The following is a 23,840-nucleotide window of genomic DNA, read 5'->3' as shown; positions in this document are numbered from 1 at the left end:
GCAAACTTTCTGTAAAGGGCCACACACAAATATTTGCAGTTTTGCAGGCCATATGGTTTCCATCACCACTGCTCAACTCTGTGATTATGGGGCAAAAGAAGCCGTAGATAATATTTAAATGAACAATCAGAGATGTGTTCCAATAAAACTTTACTCATTAACTGAAATTTGAATTTCGTATAATTTTCACATGTCACAAAACATTTTTATTTTTCCAACCATTTAAAAATGTAAAAAACCATTCTTAGCTCCAGCGCTGTAACAAACAGGTGGTAGGTTGTACTTCCCTGGTGATCCAGACTGTTCCCTACCACTGAAAAGCAGCACTGAGAGCTGAAAACTACTTTCTGAGAAAAGGTTCTGCAGAATCAGCTGGTTGACTTCTCTCTCTTCTTCTTGCCTACAACTTTAACTTATAAATAATTTGAAATCAGAAGAACTGAGACAGCGAGGACTATAAAACTCACTTGTTAATATTTAATCATAGCAGAGCTGACTTATAAAAAATGTTTATATCTCTTTTAAAAATTACATTAAAGTCCTCTCATTATACAGAGACAATTTCTCTATTAATTTTCACTGACAGCAATTCTACTTCCCTCTATCCTCTTGACCTCAAAATTTGTTGCCTGAATGAATAAAATGCAAATATTAGAAGCAATGACGACTAGTTTTCATCTATAAAAACTGATTTTTTTAACTATTTGATATTAAAAAGATTAACAATATTGGATTTTAAAAGGCTGGCAAAAAACATATACTGTTGGTGGTTGTATAAATAATTAACAGTACAATCCTTCTGCAGGGAAAATATTTGGCAAAATTTATAAAAAGTTAAAAATGTATATAACTTTTTGACAACATTTATACTTTTAGAAATTTATCTTAAGAAGATAATCAGATAAGTCAACACATATTTATATACAGTGAGTTTTATACTTTGAAGAATTATTTATAATCATAAAAGGATTAAAGCAATTTAAATGTCCAACATAAGGCTTGGTTAAATAAATCATGAATGGCATACAATGAAATTAGGGATGGGCATAAAAAATAATGATATAAATAGGCCAGGGACAGTGGCTCACACCTGTAATCCCAGCACTTTGGAAGGCTGAGACAGGCAGGTCACTTGAGCTCATGTGCCCATGAGTTCAAGACCAGGCTCGGCAACATGGTGAAACTCCATCTCCACCAAAAATACAAAAATTAGCAGTTGTGGTACCACAGGCCTGTAGTCCCAGCTACTCTGGAGGCTGAGGCAGGAAGATCACTTGAGCCCAGGAGGTGGAGGGTGCAGTGAGCTGTGAACATGCACTGCATTTCAGCCTGGGTGACAGAGCAAAACTTTGTCTCCAAAAAAAAAAAGAAAGAAAAAAGAAAAGAAAGAATAACATAAAGAAGTAGTTGACATAGATATGTCCACAAGATACTGAAAGAAAAAATCGCATTACAAACTGCATGTGCTGTTTGATCACAATTGCATCAATTTCTACATATGGGTTGTACACGTACCAGTGTGTGTGTGAGGCTAAAGAAAGAGAAGTAGCGAAGCAGGGAGTTAAAAGAATGTTCAGGAAGATGTTCATACAGTAGTTGCACCTGGATGGTAAGAGTTTCAATGATTTTTGTATTCTTGTGTATATTTTTCTGTATTGTTTCTATTGTGTTGCAGTGAGCATATATTAATTTTAAACTGTAAAAGGTTTATTAGAACATATAACACCAAAAGTGACTGCTAATATAAACTATGGACTTTGGGTAATAACGATGTGTCAATGCAGGTTCCTGGGCTATGCCCCACTCTGCTGCAGGATGCTGACAGTGGGGAACGGAGTGCATGTGTCGGGCAGCAGGTATATGGGAACTATCTGTACTTTCTGCTCAATTTTGCGATGAACCTAAAACTGCTCCAAAAACTCTAAGCATATTAAAAAATAAATAAATAAATAAAAATAAAAATGTACTAAAATAATTCTTATCCAAACAATTCGAAAGTTCTGTTAATTAGAAGCAATTTGAGTCCCATAAAAGTCAATCTGAAAGGCTTTTATCAGAGGTGGTTTTAAAATATAGCAGATTACTCGGCGCGGATGGGGAAAGTCCAGAGAACTGAAACACAAAGTCCTGAGCACCAGCTAGCTAGCAGCTCCCCGTCAGAAAATGATCGAAGAACGCTCTCCTCTTATGAGAACCTATTTTCTGCATTCACACTGAGGATACGCTACTGTTTCTCTCCTGTTATTTCTGATTTAACAAAATGTTTTCAGTGAAAGCTTAGAGGACTTAAGACTGGGTTAGATAATCAAGGGCTCAAGAAGAGCAATTTAACACTTTGTCTTAGATTAGCTTTAAAATGGAATTCTGGCTGGGGTCTAAGATGGAAGAACAAGCGCCAAGATGAGATTCTGATGATAAGCCGTTTCTGTTACACTACTACGAGGCACTCTGATGCAAGTCTGAGGATAATAAAAGCAGAGTTGGGATAAATTAATGGGAAACTACTAAGCCTTACCTCAATTTTCATTTTCTTCTTTATAAGAAACATGTACATTATAATTTATACTTCCTTTGCCATATACATACTTACACATGTATGTCATATCTATTGACTTTTATTTTAACAGAGCAAAAGGCTTACAGGTTTCTGTATCAAATGTATACTTTTTAGTCAGAACTACCTGAATGAGATTTCTTTAATTGCAGGAAGACAAAAGCCACCCTTAATAAGAACTAGGATTCTTATCAAAGATTTGCAAACTCTTATAGTATACAGTATATAAGAAGTATCTTATATTAACAATGGGATGTTAATAAGTTTATAGAAGAAATTAAGTTCCTAATAAGTCATGGTTCCAAATTTTCAACAATGATCAAGTCATACTATGTATCAATCTCAATGCAAATGAAGCTTAATTTACAAAAAGTACTATTACTAATTTATACAGTATGCCCAACAACATCAAGTTGTTACATGGGACAAAATAAGCACTACTAACTTCAGTTTAATACTGATGGCATTTGTTCAAGATTAGGGTTATACACACAGCACTAGAGTAAGCATTATCTGGTTCCTTGACATTCTTCTCACTAAACGTAGTACTAAACCCGGTGAGCAAATTTGCTAGTTTCCCTTGGGAAACATCTAAAATTAAGACTGCAGTTTATTAGGGAGCATAATTTTGTGGACAAGACATTTTTAATCACGCAGGCATTATCTTTAGTAATTAGTATTTTTTGGCCGGCCTGTTTTTCTACAAATACAGAACTCTTACACCTCGAAAGTAGTGAAATAACAGAATGCAATAACTCTTGTGGTAAATTCTCATTTCCTAAGACACCCCCACTTTAATCATCGCAAGATATATTATAACAAATTCATAAGAAACAAAGAACTCAAAATCATTGGGATAAACTGTCCAGATTTTTCAAGTTAGGACACAGCTTATAGCATTAAGAGAAACAGCAGCATACTTGAACCATACAAATGCCACAGAATTTCTTGATGAAAAGTGTCCACACATTTCCTAGCCATATTTTTTATTTTTAGGCTTTTATATGTTAATGTGTGAAAAACAGATGTGATTCCATTTCAGGCAGTCTGATCGGAATGCTTTTCCTCACCATCCAAAACCTTAGCTTGTTTTGAAAAGGAGTCACACCATGGAGTTCCTTGAAGAACTCAGGGAGCTTCCAGAGGGCACTGACCTGAACTAAATCCATCGTAAATGCTGAATTCCTACGCAATACCCCAGGGAAAAACAAAGGCAACAACGACAAATTTTGTCTTCACAACTATCCTAGGAGATATTTTTATCTCTCTTTTTTAAACTGAGAGTTTTCCCAGAGGTTATGTACCCTGCTCAAAGTCACGAAGCTAGAGGTAGGATCTGAACTCAGGCAATGCAATGAAAACCTTAACTGCCTCCCTGTGAGGCAGAAGAGATGCAATCTAGTTCTGTATCTACAGGCCTCCCGAGTGGAGGCCCCACAGAGAAGGAGAGCTCTGCTCTGTCTCCTGACTGCTTCTCCTCTCAAAGGAATGTGCAGATGCCCTGCTGTCTTCCAGGACTGCTGGGAGAACATGAAATTCATAGACGAAAAACTTCTGAAAAACTACAAGCTCTATATATGTGCCATATGCTAAATATATCCAACTCTGAATATCCTAGCAACACAGAAATTACTTTCTAAAATATAGAGAAGAACCTAACAGTGCCTTCTTTGCAGCCACCCTAGAGTGTCTTTTCTGGGGTTTATCTGGAAGCCTGTACAGTGACAAACCGTCAAACAGGAAGTCAAGGTCTTAGTTGCAAAGCAAAACACCCTGGACAAGGCAATATAAAACATAGATTTGACATTTATTGTTGAGGACAGCCAAGCAGTTTCAAAATACAAAAGCATATATAAATAGCAGTCTGTATCCAGGGAAACACATTTTCTCTTTAATAAAAATATTCTTGATTTTAAAGAACACATTAAAATGATTGTTTTAATTTCAAAATGTCAAATCCTGAGAGAACAGAATAATTATTTCATAAAACTCTGATAAATAAAGAATCAGAATTACTTCTTACCTCCCACATGTATACATTATTCTTAACCTGAGATCTTTTCTTCTTATCACCAACAAATGGCCCAAACTTTTTGCCTTTTAAAATTGGTTTAGTGGCCCAGACACCTAGAAAATAAAATCAGTATTTTTATACTGTATCATGGTTATTTTAAAGATTGAAACCATTAAAATCAATTAAGTTTCACAAAACAGTTAAAAGGCTAAACTGCCTAAATCAAGCTAATGTTAAATAGCCTGAGATCAAGTTAAATCACATTAAGCTGAGTGCTCAGAGGGGATTTTTATTTTTCTTCTTTATATTCTTCTATTCTATAAAGAACTTATATTGTTTTATAATTAGAAAAGAATGTTTTCTATACTATTAAAATGTTTTACATGTAACACTACCCATACAGTAGGATCACAGATACTTGAATAACACAATCACAACAACTGAAGAGAAAAACATATTGGAATGGAGTGAAACTACACTGATTTTTAAACTCCTCTGTCTGCTTGTCTATAAAGTTCAAATTATCTCTAATGAACATGATTTGTTCTTATAAAGGGTTAGAAATAGAGTTTTATGAATAAATATTTTTGAAGTTCATTTGCTTAAAGTGGAAAACCCTTTCCTGCCTAACTAAACTTCCTGAAAACTTAGCTACTGGAATGGCTCACTTTTCAGAGTTTCCAGCAGCCAAAATAGCTGTTCATCGACAGTATTCTTAGGGTTATTTCTATTTTCTATGCACTGACCATAACAGAAAGCGATATAATGAGCAAGCGGCCTGTGAAATGGCAGGAGTCTGGCCCAGGAGTCCAGGGAACTGGCACACAGCATCCCTTTAGATCGCTTCCCTCATCTTTTGGCTTCAGTTTCCTCAGGTACAGAATGGCAGGTAAAGGCTGGGCCAGTCCTATCCTGCTAGAATGTACAAATTCCACTTTTCTATAAGTCTGCTATTAACTGCATTTGACAACACCTCTAACAATCAATTAGTTGAGCTACAAAATCAACCACTTTAATTTGAACAATATACTCAAACTGCTCGATAAATAAGTTTCCAACGAGAATTTTTTAAAGCATGTATTAAAATTTTTTCACACATATGTACATATAAATTGGAGTATCAGAAGTATATCTTAAAAAAAGAAACAGGGATATAAATATGATATATTCCAAGACTGTATTTTGACGAAAGTTTTACAATTTACTTCCTTAGCTTTCTGTCTAAAGATTAGGCCACAAAAAGACCAAACACACACAAGCTTGGTTCGCATTCAAGAAATCCCAGCCAGAAGAATTTAGATACACTCACGGCATGTCATTCATTCAAGTATCTACTGAGGGTCCACAAAGTATTTGGTATTGGAGGCATAAAGATAAATAAGAAATAAAGGCACCCACAAGTAATGACAGGGACGGGTGATATAAAACAATTACAAAATAATGAAGTGAATATAATGGCACAATCATACTCCAGTCACGGTGAAATCAGAGAGAAGGGAACAACATGTTCTATGGGACAAGGCCCAGCAGGGAGACTCAGAAGAGGAGGACACTTGGGCGAGTCACAAAGGATGGGGCGTGTGTGTGCGTGTGTGTGTGTGTGTGTGTGTGTGTGTGTGTGTGTGTTCCTGGTTTTATTTTTACAAACCGTGTCCAACCTGGATTCTTGACTGGAAAATGCATCAACACCATATAATCTTCTAAGTCAAGGGTAAATCCGCTGCTTTTATGGTGTGCTCCCTACCTGACATGCCCTAGCAGGAAGCCTCACTGCCACCTGCTCTTTACTGCCTGACTTGTTCGTCAGGAGAAGCACTCACCAATCCGGGTCTTGTCAACAGCAGATGGGAAAAGCCTCACTTCCTCCGGAAGTCCTCGCAGCACATGTTCGGGTACCTCAGCCAGGGTCTCAGTGGCCGCCGCAGGATCAGTAGTGTTCTGCAAGTCAAGAAATAGAAGGATCACAGCAAAAGAAAGAAAACCCAAAACCCAAATTGTGGGTTTTTTTTTTTTTCTGGTTCAATAAGCAAATATGCAAAAATGTAACTGAAACCTGAAGCTGACAAGCCAGACCGAAACGATATGTCAAGCATTTGAGGAGCTGCTTTCATGCTTGTTTGTAAGTGTCCAAAGGAAACCCCTGCAACCTTCAAGCATGTCTGTGTTACTCTATTTTGTTCCAGCCACCTGTGGTCATTTCCAAAATATAATCATCTCTGGCACCATACTGCTTTAAACTCAAACAGTATCTGGCAGCAAAATACAGCATAAGCTTACTTTTAAATCAAAGGCTACCATCAGTACCTTAACACATTTAAAAAATAAAAACCAACGCTGGTCACTTCAATGAATGCTTTCAGCACACACCACAAAGGCTACTGGGGCCCTCCAACCCTCCCCTATCCATGCCGCCCTCCAGCAACAACCCCTAACTGGATGGAGCTTGAACATTCCACCCCAGAACACGACAACTTATTGTGGTCCCTCATTGTAAGTGCCACCTTTCCAGGAAACAGTAATTTACCACTGTTTACCAAGTCACTAAACAGCAAAGTCACCAGGATATCACAGAGTTGCTAAGAAATAGATAATTTTATAAAGTTACCTCTCAAAGTTTAGTCTGGAATTCATCATAATCTTAGGAAAAGATTACTACTAGATAAGTATGTAAGGAAGGGAGAGATTTGAGCCAACTGGTGGAATATGACTATTATTTTTAAAATAACTTTCAAATCAAAGGAACGCCAAGGGTCTAGTAACCGGTACATCATATATCCTACAGAGCTGATGTGCTTATCAAGTCTAACTGATGTGCATATCATGATACTGCTAAGAATGATGGGTTTTGTAGTCTGAGTGTGTTTCATTTCACTGCACAGGGAGACATTTCTCCAGGACTTTTAAAGGAACCAACATAGGCAAAAGTCAACCCCCAACAAAAAAGACTAATTGTTCCCACAACAACGAAGCTCTTGTAGTCTCAAGAATATATGTACCAAGAAAAGAATATCATCCAAACTGGCATACTCTCAGCATTTCAATTTTTGGTTTATTAAATATCAGCAGTCTACTTCAAGAGAAATAAATCTTACAGTCATTATAAACATGGTCATCTACTCTCTGGCCTGCTTCAAGTTGGAGAGCCCAAGAGAGGGCATCTAGAGACAGTTTCATCTCTCATGCAGAGCCGAGCCAACTGAGCCTACATTTCAGACACACAAATGCTTTGTTCCTGCTTGATTTACACCTTTGTCCCAACAATATCCCTGAAACATTTTCCAAAACATAAGATAGTCATTTAGCCCCAGAAAATGGTCTTACGGGTACCTTTAATTAGCTAAAGTGCGAATAAATTAAGCATAGGCATTTTTCACTTCTAAATATAGTGCCCCCATTTTTAAATTTTTAATCTATAAGCTGGATTTTTTGAAATATGAACAATTTATTTCCAAAGAGGGAAAAGGTATTACACTGGTAGTTGGCATCCTAAGCTACATAATAATTATTTCAAATCACTGATAAGTAAGTGACATTAACAAATACTTGCCAGAGTGAGGCTTCCTAGCAGCACTGGCCATTTAGTAAAGCAAAAGGGGGTTTTCTTCCTCCATCTCAGTTGGAGCCCTAGGCAAAGACTCAGCACCATTTATCCTTCCCAGGAGCACAGTTAGAGTCACCTCATCTGCTAACCTAAACTGGTACTTCCAGGCACTTTTACAGTGATACTAATGACAACTTCATATTTACTGAGAACTTCCTTGCTCAAGGCACTGTGCTGTCTTACAGGATGGGTAGAATTTACTCCAAATAGCCCAAAAGGGCTCTTTTCTTCCTTAGTTAGATATTATCAGTGTCTCCTCCTCACCACACAGAGCAGGAAATTAGAGCTTAGGGATATTGCTTAAATGGCTCAAAGCCTGGATCTGAACTCTTATCTGTCTGATTCGAGTGCCTAGTCAGTACTAACCATCACGGAGTTTTCACTTAAGATTCTGCTGGAATACCACCTAAGAACCTCTGCCCTAAAACTTCCATATTTCCATGGAAATGTCAGCAGGAGATGGCGCCTAAGGCAGGGATGGTCATTTCCATAGGAAATGTGTAACTTGAGTACAAGTTGGAGACCACATGTATTAAAATTTCTGAAGCACCCGAGAACATAAAGAACCTCAGCAGAGATGCCATGGGAAAAAGAAATAAGAAAAAATTCTATCCATTTGTTTATCCGTTTTAAGTCAACTCATTATTTTTTATCTTTTTTTTTCTTTTAAATTACTCTTTTAGTAATTTAGACCCATTAGTTTTTCTTTTGGGCTCATGAACCCAGTAGAGGAAAGTTTTTTTCTGTTATTTTTGTATCCTTCGCATTACAAAAGGACCCAGCTACAACAGGAGCAAATCAATTCACCACAGCCCAACCCAGATGCTGGGCAGACCCAGGGCCCTCCCTTCCTTCTCCTCCACAACCCTGCTGGACTCAGCTATGGCTGCAAACTGCCTGGAACATTTCTAGAAAATCAGTGATGTGAGAAGTAGAAGGTAGACTCATGGGCTGGACTGCCTAAATAGAACCACCCTCTTTTCTTCCTTAGTTCTCCTTCTTAACTCTTACCACAATTGTAAATGCTTATTTGTATAGCTCTGTGTTTACTGTGTGCCTCCTCTGTGAGACTGCAGTGAAGACAGATGGTGCCTATCTTATTCAACGTTGTGTTCCCAGTGCTTAGCAGGAGATTTCAAATGTTTGTTGTCACTTAAATACTTGAATGAGTACATGGCTCTTTGTAAGCTAACTTTAAAAATTAAAAAAAAAAAAAAGCTTTAAAAAAAAAAAGGGAGGAATAGAAACAAATAAAAGAGCAGGGTCATCTATCAGGAAGTATTTTCTCCACATGCGTCTGAATTTCTTGAATTTGAGGTAGATATTCTTCCAGGCCAACTTAAGAATCCTTTTTTAGAAAATGTGCTCCCAGCACTTTGGGAGGCCAAGGCAGGTAGATCATGAGGTCAAGAGATCGAGACCATCCTGGCCAACATGGTGAAACCCCATCTTACTAAAAATACAAAAAAATTAGCTGGGTGTGGTGGGCACACCTGTAGTCCCAGCTACTCAGGAGGCTGAGGCAGGAGAATTGCTTGAACCCAGGAAGCGGAGGTTGCCGTGAGCCATGGCCGCGCCACTGCCACTCCAGCCTGGCGCCTAATGACGGAGTGAGACTCTGTCTCAAAAAAAAAAAAAAAAAAAAAATGTGCTATGCCATTAATTCCAAGCAATCGATGGGCAAGTAAACCTTTGGAACAAAGGAATGTTTTCAAAAAATTCTCTCCTCCACATACTCATAAACTGCGATCTCTTCTTGGTACATATCCTGATAGGATTAGATGTAATATCACACTCTAAACAGGTTCATCTTGGTTCTTACACTAAAGAATCACAATATGATCCCGGGAGTATCTCCCAGATTGATCTTGTCTAAAATAAATTGCACCATCTACTCAATTAATTTATTTAAATATTTCTGAATCCCTGCTATGGGCCAGGCAATGTTCTAGGCAGCACACTTGCCTCAATAATGCGTCACTCTGGTGAGAAATACAGACAAAATTAAACACATACATACAATGCCTGATGCCCTGTAGAAAACTCAAGCATAAAAAAGGGGGTACATGCCTTCTGATCAATGGCGAATGAAAAAAAGAAGGGAGCATAGTCATGGAGTAGGGATGGAGATGCCTTTTCAGACAGAATGCTGAGGCCTCTCTAGAAGGAGAAATGGAATCTGTGACAATATCGGGGAAACATGCCAGGAAAAGAAAACAGCCAGGACAAAATATCAACTTAAGAGAAAATGCAGTATGCAGGCAAAAAGACCCATGTGTCCAGAGCAGAGACGGCGAGAGAAGCAGCTAGAACTGAGCCAGGAGGGGCAGGCAGGGGTAAGTCCTCTGAGAAATACTCATTGCCATTAGCTCGGCTACCCGGAATGAGCAGAGTAGAGAGCAGAGAGCAGACCACAAGCTCTGCGAGGCACCCCAGCTGCTGGCGTCTCCTAGCACGCCCTGTCCTTGCTACCCCTGAATAGAACCATGTTCCTGTCTTAGGGGGTTTTAACAATGATCACTGTGATATGAAAGAAGTTAAAGGACTTCTCTGCTTTCCTATTAGTTAGACCTCAATGAGGATTCATTATTTGACTGCTTAATGAAGTACAGTCTTTAAACATGTACCAATGAACAGATCTGGAACAGTATGTATTAAATTTAATTTAATTGTAGTTTTTAACTATTACTTGATCTCATTAATCCAATGTCTCCAACTTCCTACCTCAAACTCAAAGAAAGTCACTACTCGCTTCTCTTCCCCCAGTGAATCACCAAAGCCTCTCTCCTTCATTCAGCCTACCCATCAGTCATTAACAAATACTCCCTAAGTGTCTGCTCAGGGCTAGCACCATGCTGGGTGGTGAGGATCAGGGACTCCCTCCTCATGAAGCCCACTGGCTAGAGGAAGAACTTCTCTGTTCCTGCTCCCTGAGACAAGAAACCTTAGAGAGATTTTGATTCATGAGTTTTGACTTGCTAGGGAGCCTCTGAAGGACCATCTACTGCTTTCCTGATACCTCTCCTCTGACCCAGGATGACCTTCCCATGCTGGACGGGGTGAGGAGCTTAGGGAGTATAACATTTATTCCATCCTCTGGGCCAAGATCTGTGCTAAGCACTTTACATGCATTACCTCATTTAATCCTCACAACAATAACAATCACAGCTAATACAGATGAAGCGTTTGGGTATGTCAGACACAATTCCAGGCACTTACCACCTCATTTAATCTGCACACTACCAATTGCTACAGGTACTTTTATGATCTCCATGTTACAGATGAAACTAAATCTTGCCCATGGTCATAGTCAGCAGGTGGCAGAGAAAGGTAATTTCAATCCAGACAATCTGGCTTCAGGGTCTGCATTCTCAAATACTAGGCCACAGAGCAGCCCTGCTGAGTAACTTTCCCAAGCTACACAGTTTTAAAGTAGTGGAGCTAAGATAAAATCCAGACAGACTCCAGAGTCTACATTCTAACAGTTCTAACCACCAACCCAGGGGGTCTCATACTTCATAGTCCAGGGACACCTGAGAATTCCCTTTCTGGGACCAACGAGAGCAGAGCTATTGCTATAACAACACTAAGATGTCGTGTCTTTTTCCCTCTCAGGTGTGTAGGGTGGAGTTTTCTGGAGGCTATGATGTGTGAAAATGTCATCATTCTGATGGCTTATGAAATATGTGTGACTGCTTAATCTTATGTTTTACATTTTTCTGATTTATGAATAAGACCTGTAGTCTAACTAGCATTATTATGCCAAATCAATTTCCGAGCTTTGATGCCGTACTACAGCTTTTTAAGATGTTACTGCTAGAAAAAGATAGGTAGAGTACACAGGACTCAGGCCGGGTGCAGTGGCTCATGCCTGTAATCCCAGCACCGTGGGAGGCTGAGGTGGGTGGATCATTTGAAGTCAGGAGTTTGATACCTGCCTGGCCAACATGGTGAAACTTCACCTCTACTGAAAAAACAAAATCTAGCTGGTCGTAGCAGCACGCACCTGTAATCCCAGCTATTCGGGAGGCTGACGCAGGAGAATCACTGCCCAGGGGACAGAGCAAGACTCCTTCTCAAAAATAAATAAGAGTACACAAGACTCTCTACACTATTCTTATAACTTCATGTGGATCTATAACTATTTCAAAATAATGTGTTATCATTTCCAATATGGTAAACATGCATAGATATGACACACATCAACAAAAAGCCTGAGCTGCTGCTGCCTCCAGTCTTACATCGTACCTCCCCTCTCAGGACTAAGAAGCAGAAGACAGGACCCATTCTTAGAGACCAAACCTACAAGAGTGGAGGGAGCCAGGGGAGGCTTAATCCATACATTCATGTCCTACGTTCTCCCCTTCCTGGGCATCTCCCCTACTTCCTCAGTACAACTGTTAACATTAAAACTACAAGCTTTAAAACTGTAAGCTTTCTCCCCTCTTTCTCCTCTTTCCTTTTTCTCCCTCTATACCCTGCGATATCTTTTTCTTCCATACTTTGTTTTATATATTTTCCCTTAAAAATAAGCCATGAACTTTGGGAGGCCAAAGTGGGTGGATCACAAGGTCAGGAGATAGAGATCATCCTGGCCAACATGGTGAAACCCCATCTCTACTAAAAATATGAAAATTAGCTGGGTGTGGTGGCCCACACCTGTAGTCCCGGCTACTCGCGAGGCTGAGACAAGAGAATCACTTGAACCCAGGAGGCAGAGGTTGCAGTGAGCCGAAATTGTGGCATTGCACTCCAGCCTGGCGACAGAGCGAGACTCCATCAAAAAAAAAAAAAAGAGCCGTGAGAAGGAATCTTTATAACTTTCTACATCTATGCACACTTGAAACGACAGTGAGCAATGTCAAGTATGCAAAGCTGGGGACAAGAAATGGTTGTGACATTTGCTCTCCCCAAACAGGCACAAGAGTCTTTTTCATTTGAAGGGTTTCACTGCTAATCTCTAAAGGAGAAAAAGCAAAATATGCCAGAATAAACTGGGATGAGTTGCAATGGCTTCAGAGTATTAAACACAACTTACTATCAATGCCTGTTTGGGCTCCTGCAAGGAACAGAGGAAAATTTCGAAGAAAGTTCCCAAGGCTTTAAACCCCAGGGGAGCGAAGCTGAGACCCCAGCAAGGTAAGATTACCAAAAGGGGCCAATTTGCATTTGTATTCTAGGCCTCTGCTCTACCCAGAGAACCCTTTGGGCTCCTAGAAGCCTGTCCCCACTATCCTAACCTAGTAGGATTTCCCCTGTGGCTCAGTTACAACACTCTCCACAACTTGCAACAGTGTGCACTGTGTATTGTGAAAGTCCTCACTGGTTGGCTTGGTTAATCACCTCTCCAGAGAGGCAAGTTTAGGGCCTTAGACAGGCAGGTTCTGACCAGAGCAGTGGTCACTAAATGCCTAGCAGTCAACTGCCCAGAGGTCTGGGCACAGACAGATGGCTGTGCAACTGGCCATGGAGTCCAGGAAGTAGATGACAGGCCTCAATGGAAAGCAGAGAAGGAGAGAATAGCTGAAAACAAAAACCCCGGAATGCCCGTATCAAAGAATGAAAGGAAGAAAAGGAGCAGCAAATGAGTCCTAGTCCCAGAAGTCAACGCAAAGCCAAAAGAGGCTCCAAGCTCATGGCATCACCAAAGCCAGGGAAGACTCCAGTAAGTGTGGTGGTCAACAGAGCCAAACACTGCTGCTGATCCTTCAAAACCTGTCATGTCCAATCCCTTTCTCCAGTTCCCATTGGCACTGTCATCTTCCAACCTGCAATTATTCAGGAGTCTCCAGTCGTCCTGCACATATTAGCAAGTGTTCCATGTGCTGCAGCGGTGCTACCTGGGGAACGCAGCCACCAAGAGAAGGGGCAGGTCCTGCCCGCCTGCACCCCAAGCTAATGTGGCAGACTAGAGGTGTTCAACGTCTCAGTGACCTCAAGAGTGATGTGAGAGATGAGGAGGGAACAGTGCAGTGCTTTAGTTAGGATGTCAGGGGGAGGCCTCTCAGAAAAGATGTCACACAGGGACTTGGACTTGAGAGATGAGAATGAGTCATGTATTAAGAACTGAGCAGGCCAAGCAAACATGCTAAGGAGAGAAGGGGCTTGGCATGTTCAGGAATAAAAAGAGGCCACTACAGCCGCACCAGAGCAGACCCGGGAAGAAAGCAGAGGCGGCCGCCACTGGAACCTGTAAACCCAAGGCAGGACAAAGAGCTGGACTGCATTCACAAAGCGGTGGGATGCCACAAGATGGTTTGGGCAGGAGAGTGACGAGATGGGATGAGGTTTTCTGGCTTCCAGTCTACTCTATAGTCAACTTGTCTGAAGCTTTTGTCTTCTTGAATAATCAATCTAGAAAGCATCTGATTCAAAATGCTTTTTAAACTCTCTAAATACAATCTAGTAGTTCATCTGCCAGCTTTAGAGACTCCCAAGGTTCAAGAAAGCAAAGAAATTAAGACACCTGAGGGCTCATCCCCTCTACTTGTCTTGTCCAGAAGATTCTAACACAGAATGGGAATGGGTAAGGGTGGGGACAGGGGGTTGGTAGGCAGGAGAAGGAGCTTTCTACTGCCTCCCAGTGAGGCTGTTACTGGTGAGACTGCTTCAACTTCTCAAACTACCTTCATCCAAAGCAGCAAACTGTGGGCTACAGCCTTTCATCAGATGGGGTTTGTTTGGTCTACCCATGGATTAAAAAAAAAAAGATTCTATTGGAAGAAATCACAGGAAAATACCCATTTTACTCTTCCAGGCGGTCCCTGGCCCCTACAAGGCATCTGGGTTCCTGGCACACCCTCTGGCCCCTCCTCCCCTCACCACGTTAGGTCCCCTTCCTACTCTAGGCCTTTCTCACTTTAGGCTTTCAACTGGCCCTCAATTCTTCTAATGGTCAATATCCTCCACATCCTTCCAGGTCAAGTTCCAATCCCAGTTCCTCCACAAAGACATTCCCAACACCTCGCAACGACCACCAGCTTTTCTCATTTCCCAGATGGTGAGCTGCATGTTCTGTAAGGCCTGTGAAGAACCATCCCCTAGGGAGGAAAACTATTGGCGAGGAATCATTCAGGAGCTTTCTGTAATTGCCCAGACAAGGGATGTTTGGGTCTGAATTCAAGTAGTAACAGCGATTAAACTATCTGACAGGGCAGAATCAGGACATGGTTACCAGTTGAAAAACAGTAGTGATAAATAATAACTTACAGTGTTTCCTATATGTCAGGGACTAGCCTAAGAGCTTTCCATCCAGTAACTCTTTTACTACTGACCGCAACCACATGGGGTGGGCACCAAGTCTCTCCCTATTTAACAGATAAGAAAGCGAACACAAAGAAGCCAAGGACTTGCCCAAGGTCACGCAGCTAGAACAGCACAGCCAGAACTGACCAAGGAGAGTGAGTCAGAGGACATCAAAGGAGGAGCAGAGCTCAACAGTCCCACAGCTTTCTTCTCCACTGAAGTGTTAAGATCCTAACATAAGAGGAAAGGCTTCTTGCCACAAGCTCCTTCCAGTGACTTAGGGAAATGCTATTCAGGTTGTTAATTTTTTTTCAAATTTCAGAAATAATATTTTCATTCAGAAAGACAAGGTTCCAGATTTTATAAAAATCGCTAATTTATCTAGTGGAGTACATGATTCAAAACGAGATTTTAAGTGCCACCATTATTCATTCAGCATGCTAATTTCCAAAACTACACACATTTATTAATTGAGCTTTAAGTCAAAACAGATAGGAACCACCTTACTTAGAAGACTTTTTTTAAAGTGAAAAAATCAGATTCATATTTACAATTATCTATAAAAAAATTCTATACTAATAATATGATAAAACAGTGAAAGTGGTTTCAACTTTTTATATCATGTATATTTTTAGAATTAGAAAAAAAGGGGAAAGATAACTACGATGAAAGATAGAAAGCCATCCCAGGGTTTCACGGACTCTTTGGAATTAAGGTGATGAATAGACATATCTAGATGGTCAGATGGTCTCCCATAAAACTCCTCCTGTAAAAGAAATGAACTATAGATACATGCAACAACATGGCTGAATCTCAGAAACAGTATGCAGACCGAAACAAGACAAACACCACAGGGCATAGACTGTATGATTCCACCCCTATGAAACTCCAGAATGGGAAAAACCAACATGTAGGAACAGAAGGCTGATCAGTATGGACCTTGGGCAGGGAAAGACTAACTTCAGAGCAGCAGAAAGTAACTTCTTGGGGTGATGGGCATGTCCTATGACTCAACAGTGGTAAGAGCGACACGGCTGTGAAACCTGTGTCATTCAGTTAAAACAGTTACCTTTTACTGTATGCAGATTATACCTCAAAATTGATTTTTAAAATCAAATAACTAAACAGGTCAATAAATCTAAATTCTCATCTTTAAATCATGCTAAAATGAAACTTTAATGCACCAGGAAAATAAAGGACAAACATACCAATGCAATAGAAAATAATATTTTCGATTGTGTTCACTGTCTTATCTGTTAAATAGGGATAGTAATGGTACCCAGTGTGGTTACAGTCAATAGTAAATGACTGACTGAACGGAAAGCACTTAGGCTAGTGTCTGACACATAGGAAACATGGTAAGTTATTATTTATTATTGTTGTTTTCAACCAGTAACCAAGTCCTGATTCTGCCCTGTAGAATACCTTAACTATTTGTATTTATTAAGAATTCTTTAACTCAATTCTAACAGTCCTTGACTCAAAACCCTACAAAGGTTCCCCATCTCACTGGCAAAGTCTACTCTGGTCATTCTAGCGACCCCAGAGCTGAGCCCACACTTCTTTGACCATTTACTCCACCCTCCTCAGCTCTGCTCCAGGCACGTGAACCACAGAACCAACTTCCTCCACTCTCCCTCTCTCCACACTCTTTAGACAAATGTTCACTGCCATCAGCAAGGTAACTCTGCTCTAGGGCATAACATTGGCACTGGCTGCTTTTACATAAAGCTCCATGCACCATTTTCCATGGTCAACATATACTAATGTTTTTATGTTTAAAAATATATAAGAATAAGCAAGTGTTATTGGTGTTTCATTTAAATTTATATAAGTAACTCCTTTTACATGCCTTGCCCAGAGAATTATCAGAAATTATTATATCAGTTTAATCTATTTAATTAAAGCACCTAGTTTCTTAAATATTGACTGATCAAAACTAACTGGAAAGTGATGGCAATATGTGACAGAATAGATTAGACTCAATTTTCCTTAATATTAAGAACACTTCATAGTATATTCATACTAAAATATATATTATTGCTACAACAGACTAATAATAATCACCAAAGTAATTGTTACAAGCAAAAAAACAGCTTAGAATCATCAGTTTAATCTCTAATTTTAGAGCTTAAAATCTCTAAAATTCTATGAACAACTCATCTTTGTAATAGATTTGCAAACAAGAATCTAAGCTACTATCCTGGAACAAACGATGGGAAAAAAAAAATCAAACAAGCTTCAGTTTACTGAAATAGCATTAAATTATATTTGGTTAAGAAATGAGCAGCACTGTTATAACAATAAACGGATGAAAACACAAAACAAGAAACGCTTATACACCATTTTTGAAAAAGAACAGCAGTCAAATTAGTTCTGAAATATAACAAAGTACCCTCTTTCAAAAAGCTGTCAGGTCCATTAAGTTGTCCAACTGAAGAAACTGTCCTAAAGCACGGTGTTAATCTCAACAGTGAACACACGTATCACCACACTCTTGCTCCCTTACAATACAGTCTCCATACCACAGTGGGGAGGACATCCTAAAAATGGCAATCAGCTTGTGTCTGTCCAGTAGCCCTAAAGGCCCTATAAACCTTGCCTCTCACACCGATGTCCTCTTATCCCAGAGTCCCTGACAGGGCCACGCTCCAGACCCTGGCTTGCTCTCTGTTCCTTGAACAAACAACCTCATTTCCACGTCAGGGCCTTTGTACCACTGTGTGTTTACTCTGCCTAGAATTTTCTTTCCCCAGATCTTCATGTGTCTGTCTGGATCCTGGTTATTACCTGAGTCTCAGTTCTACTAGCAATCACCTCCACAGAGTAGCCTTCTCTGACCATGTAATCCAAAGACCTCCTTTCACCTCCACCCATCATACTTTATAACAAAATCTTGTTGAATTGTCTTCACAGCACTTTTCACTATCTGAAATTACCTTGCTTGTCTTCCTCCTTTTTAACTGTCTCCCTCTTGGAGTATGTTACTGGCAGAGCCCTTGCCTACGTAGTTCACTGCAGAACCTATAACATGCTGGGGTACAGTCTGTGCACGATGAATGAGGGAAGGAATGAATGAACGTTAGGGACAACTGAGATAACGGACCTATTCCTGAGATAAAGCCATTCCCAGGTAAGTCTAGGAAAATAAGGAAACCAGCAGAACATCTCAAAAGTTAAGTATCAGGATGGGTGTGGAATGTTAATGAAGCAAGTAGGAGACATATGATCTGAGAACAGAGAGAAGGGAGCACGGAGAGCCAGGGGAGGAGGCACAATGACTACTGCTCTCGCTGCCACCCAGGCATGGGCTCAAGTGGAAGGATCCAAGACTCACATGCAAAGCAAGTTGGCTCTAACTGAGAGGATAAGAGATACTAAGAAAGGGGTAAGTTTTAAGTGAAGAACAGAAGGAAAGAGAAAGAAAGACAGAGAATATGTGGGTCGGGGAGCTTTGTGGAGCCCCAGGACTGGGCTCAGAGGGAGCTATCACACTAGGACCAACTTGGAACACATTGATATAACTGAGTGCAACAGTTCAGAATGCTGCCTCAATAGTCAGTGCTTAAAATACTGGCAGGCTGTGGACTCGACTGCTTCTCCTAAAGGAATTGATAACAAACTATATGACATGCCCATATCTAGGATCCTGCAGTCCCTGAAGCTCAACTGCCAGGCACATATAAACAAATTATTCTATGCCATTGTCTAAGAGACCATACCCATCAGAAGAAACCGAACTGACAACTAAAATCCATCAAAGCAATGCTGATCCGTCCCCAGAGAGAACAACCTAATCCTAAAATAACTATCAGGATTTTATTTATAAGCCAATCTTCTTCAAGTTCAAACTTTTTTATATCTGAATTTTGTTGTGTAGAGTTATTTTTCAGTTTTTCAAGCATTCACTGCTCATATTTACTGGATGAAAATGAGAGGAATAAATATGAGAAGGGAAAACCATAAATTATCCTGAAATAAGTCATAAACCTTAAAAATGACTGGGGTGATTATTGAAAAATACTGATAGATTTTATGCCCTAACAATCAGGTCTAAACAGCATATAACTAATATTCTTCTAATAATGAAAATATAACAAAAGATGCTAAAAATTTTACTCATAAAAAGAGGACAATTTTTATAATCCAAATAAAAGTTTCATTACTACCAGACCATTTAAATTACACCCAAATCAGAAATGTGTTAACCATTAGAAACATAAGAGGACACTTTTCCACTGATAACTTGGCATCTGGCATCAAAGGCAGTCTTCTGCAGGTCTGATATTAAAACTTGTCGAAAGCAAAATGAAATTGTAAAAGAGCCAAGAAAAAGAAGTAGTTATTGCTACAACTTTTTGAATGGCATGCACGCTTTTTTAAACAGAAGTTTGTTTGATATAATTGAAATATACAGCAAAAGTTTGAAGTGTCAAGTCTAACACACTAGAAATATTATAAGCCTAATACTATACAAGAATTAAGGCATGATTAATCCTAAGGTTAAAGGTGTAGGCACATCACATAAATGATTTCTGAACAGTGATGCAACAAGAACAATATCAACATTTAGATTCCACTTTGGAAGAACTCACAACCATTCTAACACAGAATCAAGACTCCTCTAATAAAACAGTTCCTAAACAGCAGAAAAGCAAGCTCCTTTGGGTGACCACGTTCGTATTAAGAATCAATCTTAAAATAGGAAGGTAAATAAAATCTATGAAATATATATGTGCATAACTTTGATGGATGATGACTGTGGAAATCCACTCTATTCTTTTTCCTCCCCCACCTCACCATTTCAAAAATGATTTGCCTTCAAAAGCATGTCAATAAATCTGCAAGTTTTAAAATAATAGAAAGCATGTGTCCCATGTGTTCGCCAGATTCGGATTTTTATGTTATATGTCCTCTGCATTAAAATAAACATTTCTGATAAAGAAAGCAATGAAAAAGGAATCAAAAGAATCCATTCCAAAAATTTCACATCTCTCAATGCAACACAGGACTGAATTTATTAAACTTGACCCGCTAATTAAGTTGGACTTGTGATCTCTAGTGAGAATCACCTGTAAATGATAAAAAGGTGTCCAAAGTTTCAGTTGACGATGGATACAAAATGTTTTTAAGTCTGAGAATTTTAAGCTAAGGACTAAAAAAAAATTTACATACTTCATATTTTTGGTTTTGTCCTTCATATTTTAAAAATAAGTGCTTATGAAGATTTTAAAAAGAACATTTCTGACACCCACGAATTTCTATAACTACAAGTGAGATGATATTGAAACCAGAAAATAAGAATCCTACTCTAGAATATATTATTAGATTCACATAACTGGTTCTACTTATCAGAACACCCTTGAGGCTATGGAAATATCCATAGCAGAGTAATTTAATCATCAGGTAATCCCACATCTCCTGTAAAGAGAAACACATCTTACATTTCAATATCTGCCCTCTTGTTTTTATTCTGAGAACAGGTTTTTCAAGGACAAAATGCTTAAAGGTTCTTCTTTGATCATTTGCGGTCTCTATAAATAACTTTTAATCCTCTCTTTTCAACCAGCGGATAATCACAAAATAAAAAAATGCTAAAAATGAAACCTTAACAAACTTCAAAACAAACACACACACAAAAACTCACACTAGAGTGTGGCAAGGGAGAGGTCAAAAAGCAAGTCTTAATGAAAATCCCTAAGAATGAGTCCTCTACTCAGAGAACCACAGAAATGCCAACCCACGCCCAAACAATGCACATTTCACTGCACGAACAAATGCACAGTATGAACGCAATGAACTCATTAATGGTTTTAAGAAATAAAAATGAGAATCCAGGAGAAATGAATGTGTGTGCTACTATCTGGTAAAAATCAAGAGCTGGTCTAACATCTAGGTCACGTATTTGTATAAATTCTGATTTTTAAACTCACCTGATTCATTTTCAATTCCTGTTGTGTTCTGTAAAGATACACACAACAAAGAAACTTCTTTGATTACATGAACCCTAAAAAGAAAAACAGACAATTGTAATATGTACCTGCCTACAAATGTACAGGGATTTAAAACCACATACAGAACTGTAGAGTTTGCTCAAAGGGCTATTTGTAAAGCAACTCTATGCCGAATCAACTTCAATCTATGCTGAGAGCTCCCTTGTCAGGTTTATTATCTCCAGTAAAACAAATTTCTTACTCTTCTTTACTAGGGCTTCACTGTACTCTACAATCGAAAGCAGATTCGTTAGGATGACATCAAATCTTTGCTTTGGAAGTGCATCATTCCTAAGAAGAAATATATTAGCTTTGTTAATAGAAATGCAAAGCATTATTGAGTACCTTATTATGCAATATAAGTGTCCTTCTTTTACTTTCACCAACACTGTGCTGAATGTAAACACCATTAGAGCCCATTACATTATTGTTGTTCAAGCTCCTGAATTAGAAAGGTTAATTTACTAACATTGGCCACCGGGAGCTCTCTCTGAGGAAAAGAACAAAAAACTGGCAGTAAAATACAAATGTTTTAATAAAATATGTTTGGAAACAGCTGCATTGTCCCTTTAAAAAAAAAAAAAAAACCTGTGATCAATGTATTCATAGTATAGCAAAATAAGAAGACAAAATTATTTCTTGTAAATGCGTATGACATACTTGTTTCTAAATAATAATCTCTGAAAACGGTCCTTTCTGCAACATATGCCTTATGAGACATTATATTAAATCATGAGACTTTACGTAGAAATTCCACTGTACAGTTCTAAATATTTCCCGTATGTTTACATGCACACACCATTAAACACAACTCTATTTCTTTATGCACTTGCTTAGAACATCTTTCCTTCCCTGACCCACAAGCCTCTGCTTACATTGTAACTTTATGGTCTAACTGTGAATAACCCAAGGAATACATAATTTAGTGACATTCTTCCTATTGCCTGCCTACTGTTTTGACATTTTTACCCTTGTTTTTTAATAAGGATCGTTGGATTTTTCTTTCCTTTTCTTGATCTATTTAACCACTCACCTGATCATCCTTAATCACCAAAGGCACTATATTTAAGTTAGGGCTGGCCGTCTGCACTACTTTTATTCATAATTGGCGAAATGATGAATTCCATGACATTGCATCTTGTTAGAGAGCTCACTGCTAGCCAAACCAATATAAACTCTTGGTAAGTGAGTACTCAAAATAAAAAGCCAGAGAACTGAAAGTTAACCCATGAAGTCCATTCCTTTACATTTTAATACTGAGATCTTTCTCATCTATATTTACATGTCCTACCTTAGTAAACATCGCATATTGAACATAATCAAGTCTCTTCTGTAAGACTTAAGATTGCTGTCAAGTTAAAAATGTCTATTTTGGTATTAAACAGTGATGAGGTTAGTGGTCCCGCTGATGTGCACATCTGACTACTATCCAGTTCCACGTGGCGGCCCTGCATGACACCTTATTCCCCCAGGTGAATGTCAGGGGTTTCACTTGTCCTCTTACTAAGTTTTATGGATAGATTTATTAATACTGACTCAGGGGAGTACTCTTTGAGGAAGAGAACAAAAAACATCTGCAGTAAAATGCAAACATTTTAATAAAAGATGTTTGGAAAGAGCAGTAACACTTTCCTATTTCCCTTTGTTTGCCTTTTCCCTCTCACAACAATTGTCAGTATCATCATCGCTGCCATTTATGAAGCTTCTCCCGAGGAGCAGAGGGCACTGCGCTGCCTTTGGTGAACTTGCTCAGGTCACCTTCACCAAAATAAGCACAGCACCAGCATCCTCAATTAACAAGAGCTTAAGATAATTCGGTCAAGGTCTCATAATTTTGGTTTCTGCTAATGCATCTTAACTACATCTCACCAATTTTTTACTCCTGGCTCCCCATGAGCACCCACTGTGTGTCAAGAACTGCCCTTGAGCAGAGGAAAGGAGGAAGATTCCTGCCCTTCTAGGGAGGACAGCCACAGCAAATACATGAGTAAAATATGTGGCGTGCCAGAAAAGGAAAGTGCTTTAGAAAAAAAGAAAGAGTTAGGGAGACGGAGATAGGAATTACAGTCTCTGTCTCTACCTCTATGTGTGCAAATTCAACAATGTGGTCAGAGGACTCAGAGGAGGGGTCTACACAAAAGCCAGGAAAGAGAAGAGCTTCGAGCCAGGAAAGTATGGGGAGAAATGTTATATGGAGGTGGAGGTGGAAGCGAAAGTGAGAAGCCTCACAGAGCTGTGAGCCTGGGAAAGCAGAGAGGGAGCTGCGGCTGGTGCGGCTAGTGTGGCTGGGGCACAGTCCATGAGGGGCAAGTGAAGAGGCGATGTTGGAGGCTGATGCCCAGTCTAACCATGAGACAATGGGAGTGCGGTTCAGGCAGTAGAACAGATGTGTGGATCCCAGATACATTTTTTAAAAAGAGCACCCAAGACGCG

The 23,840-nt window shown here is 39.3% G+C and overlaps 1 protein-coding gene across 3 annotated transcripts in view; it reads right to left on the bottom strand.

Annotated features, from left to right (window-relative positions):
- PRDM2 (PR/SET domain 2) overlaps positions 1-21,430 on the bottom strand; it is a 109,803-nt gene extending 88,373 nt beyond the window's left edge. For all 3 annotated transcript variants that reach the window (XM_012439935.2, XM_012439937.2, XM_012439936.3), the window contains exons 1-3: positions 21,348-21,430; positions 6,389-6,506; positions 4,578-4,681 (exon numbers count right to left, since the gene is read on the bottom strand). In XM_012439935.2, the coding sequence (XP_012295358.2) occupies positions 4,578-4,681; positions 6,389-6,506; positions 21,348-21,356 (231 nt within the window). In that variant the 5' untranslated portion in view covers positions 21,357-21,430. The remainder of the gene's footprint in view (positions 1-4,577; positions 4,682-6,388; positions 6,507-21,347) is intronic.
- Between the last annotated feature and the right edge of the window lie 2,410 nt (positions 21,431-23,840).

The sequence above is a fragment of the Aotus nancymaae genome, unplaced genomic scaffold (genome assembly GCF_030222135.1).
Source record: "Aotus nancymaae isolate 86718 unplaced genomic scaffold, 86718_ANA_hifiasm-v0.15.2.pri h1tg000053l, whole genome shotgun sequence".
NCBI lineage: Eukaryota > Metazoa > Chordata > Mammalia > Primates > Aotidae > Aotus > Aotus nancymaae.
This window is presented reverse-complemented; position numbering and strand designations above follow the sequence as displayed.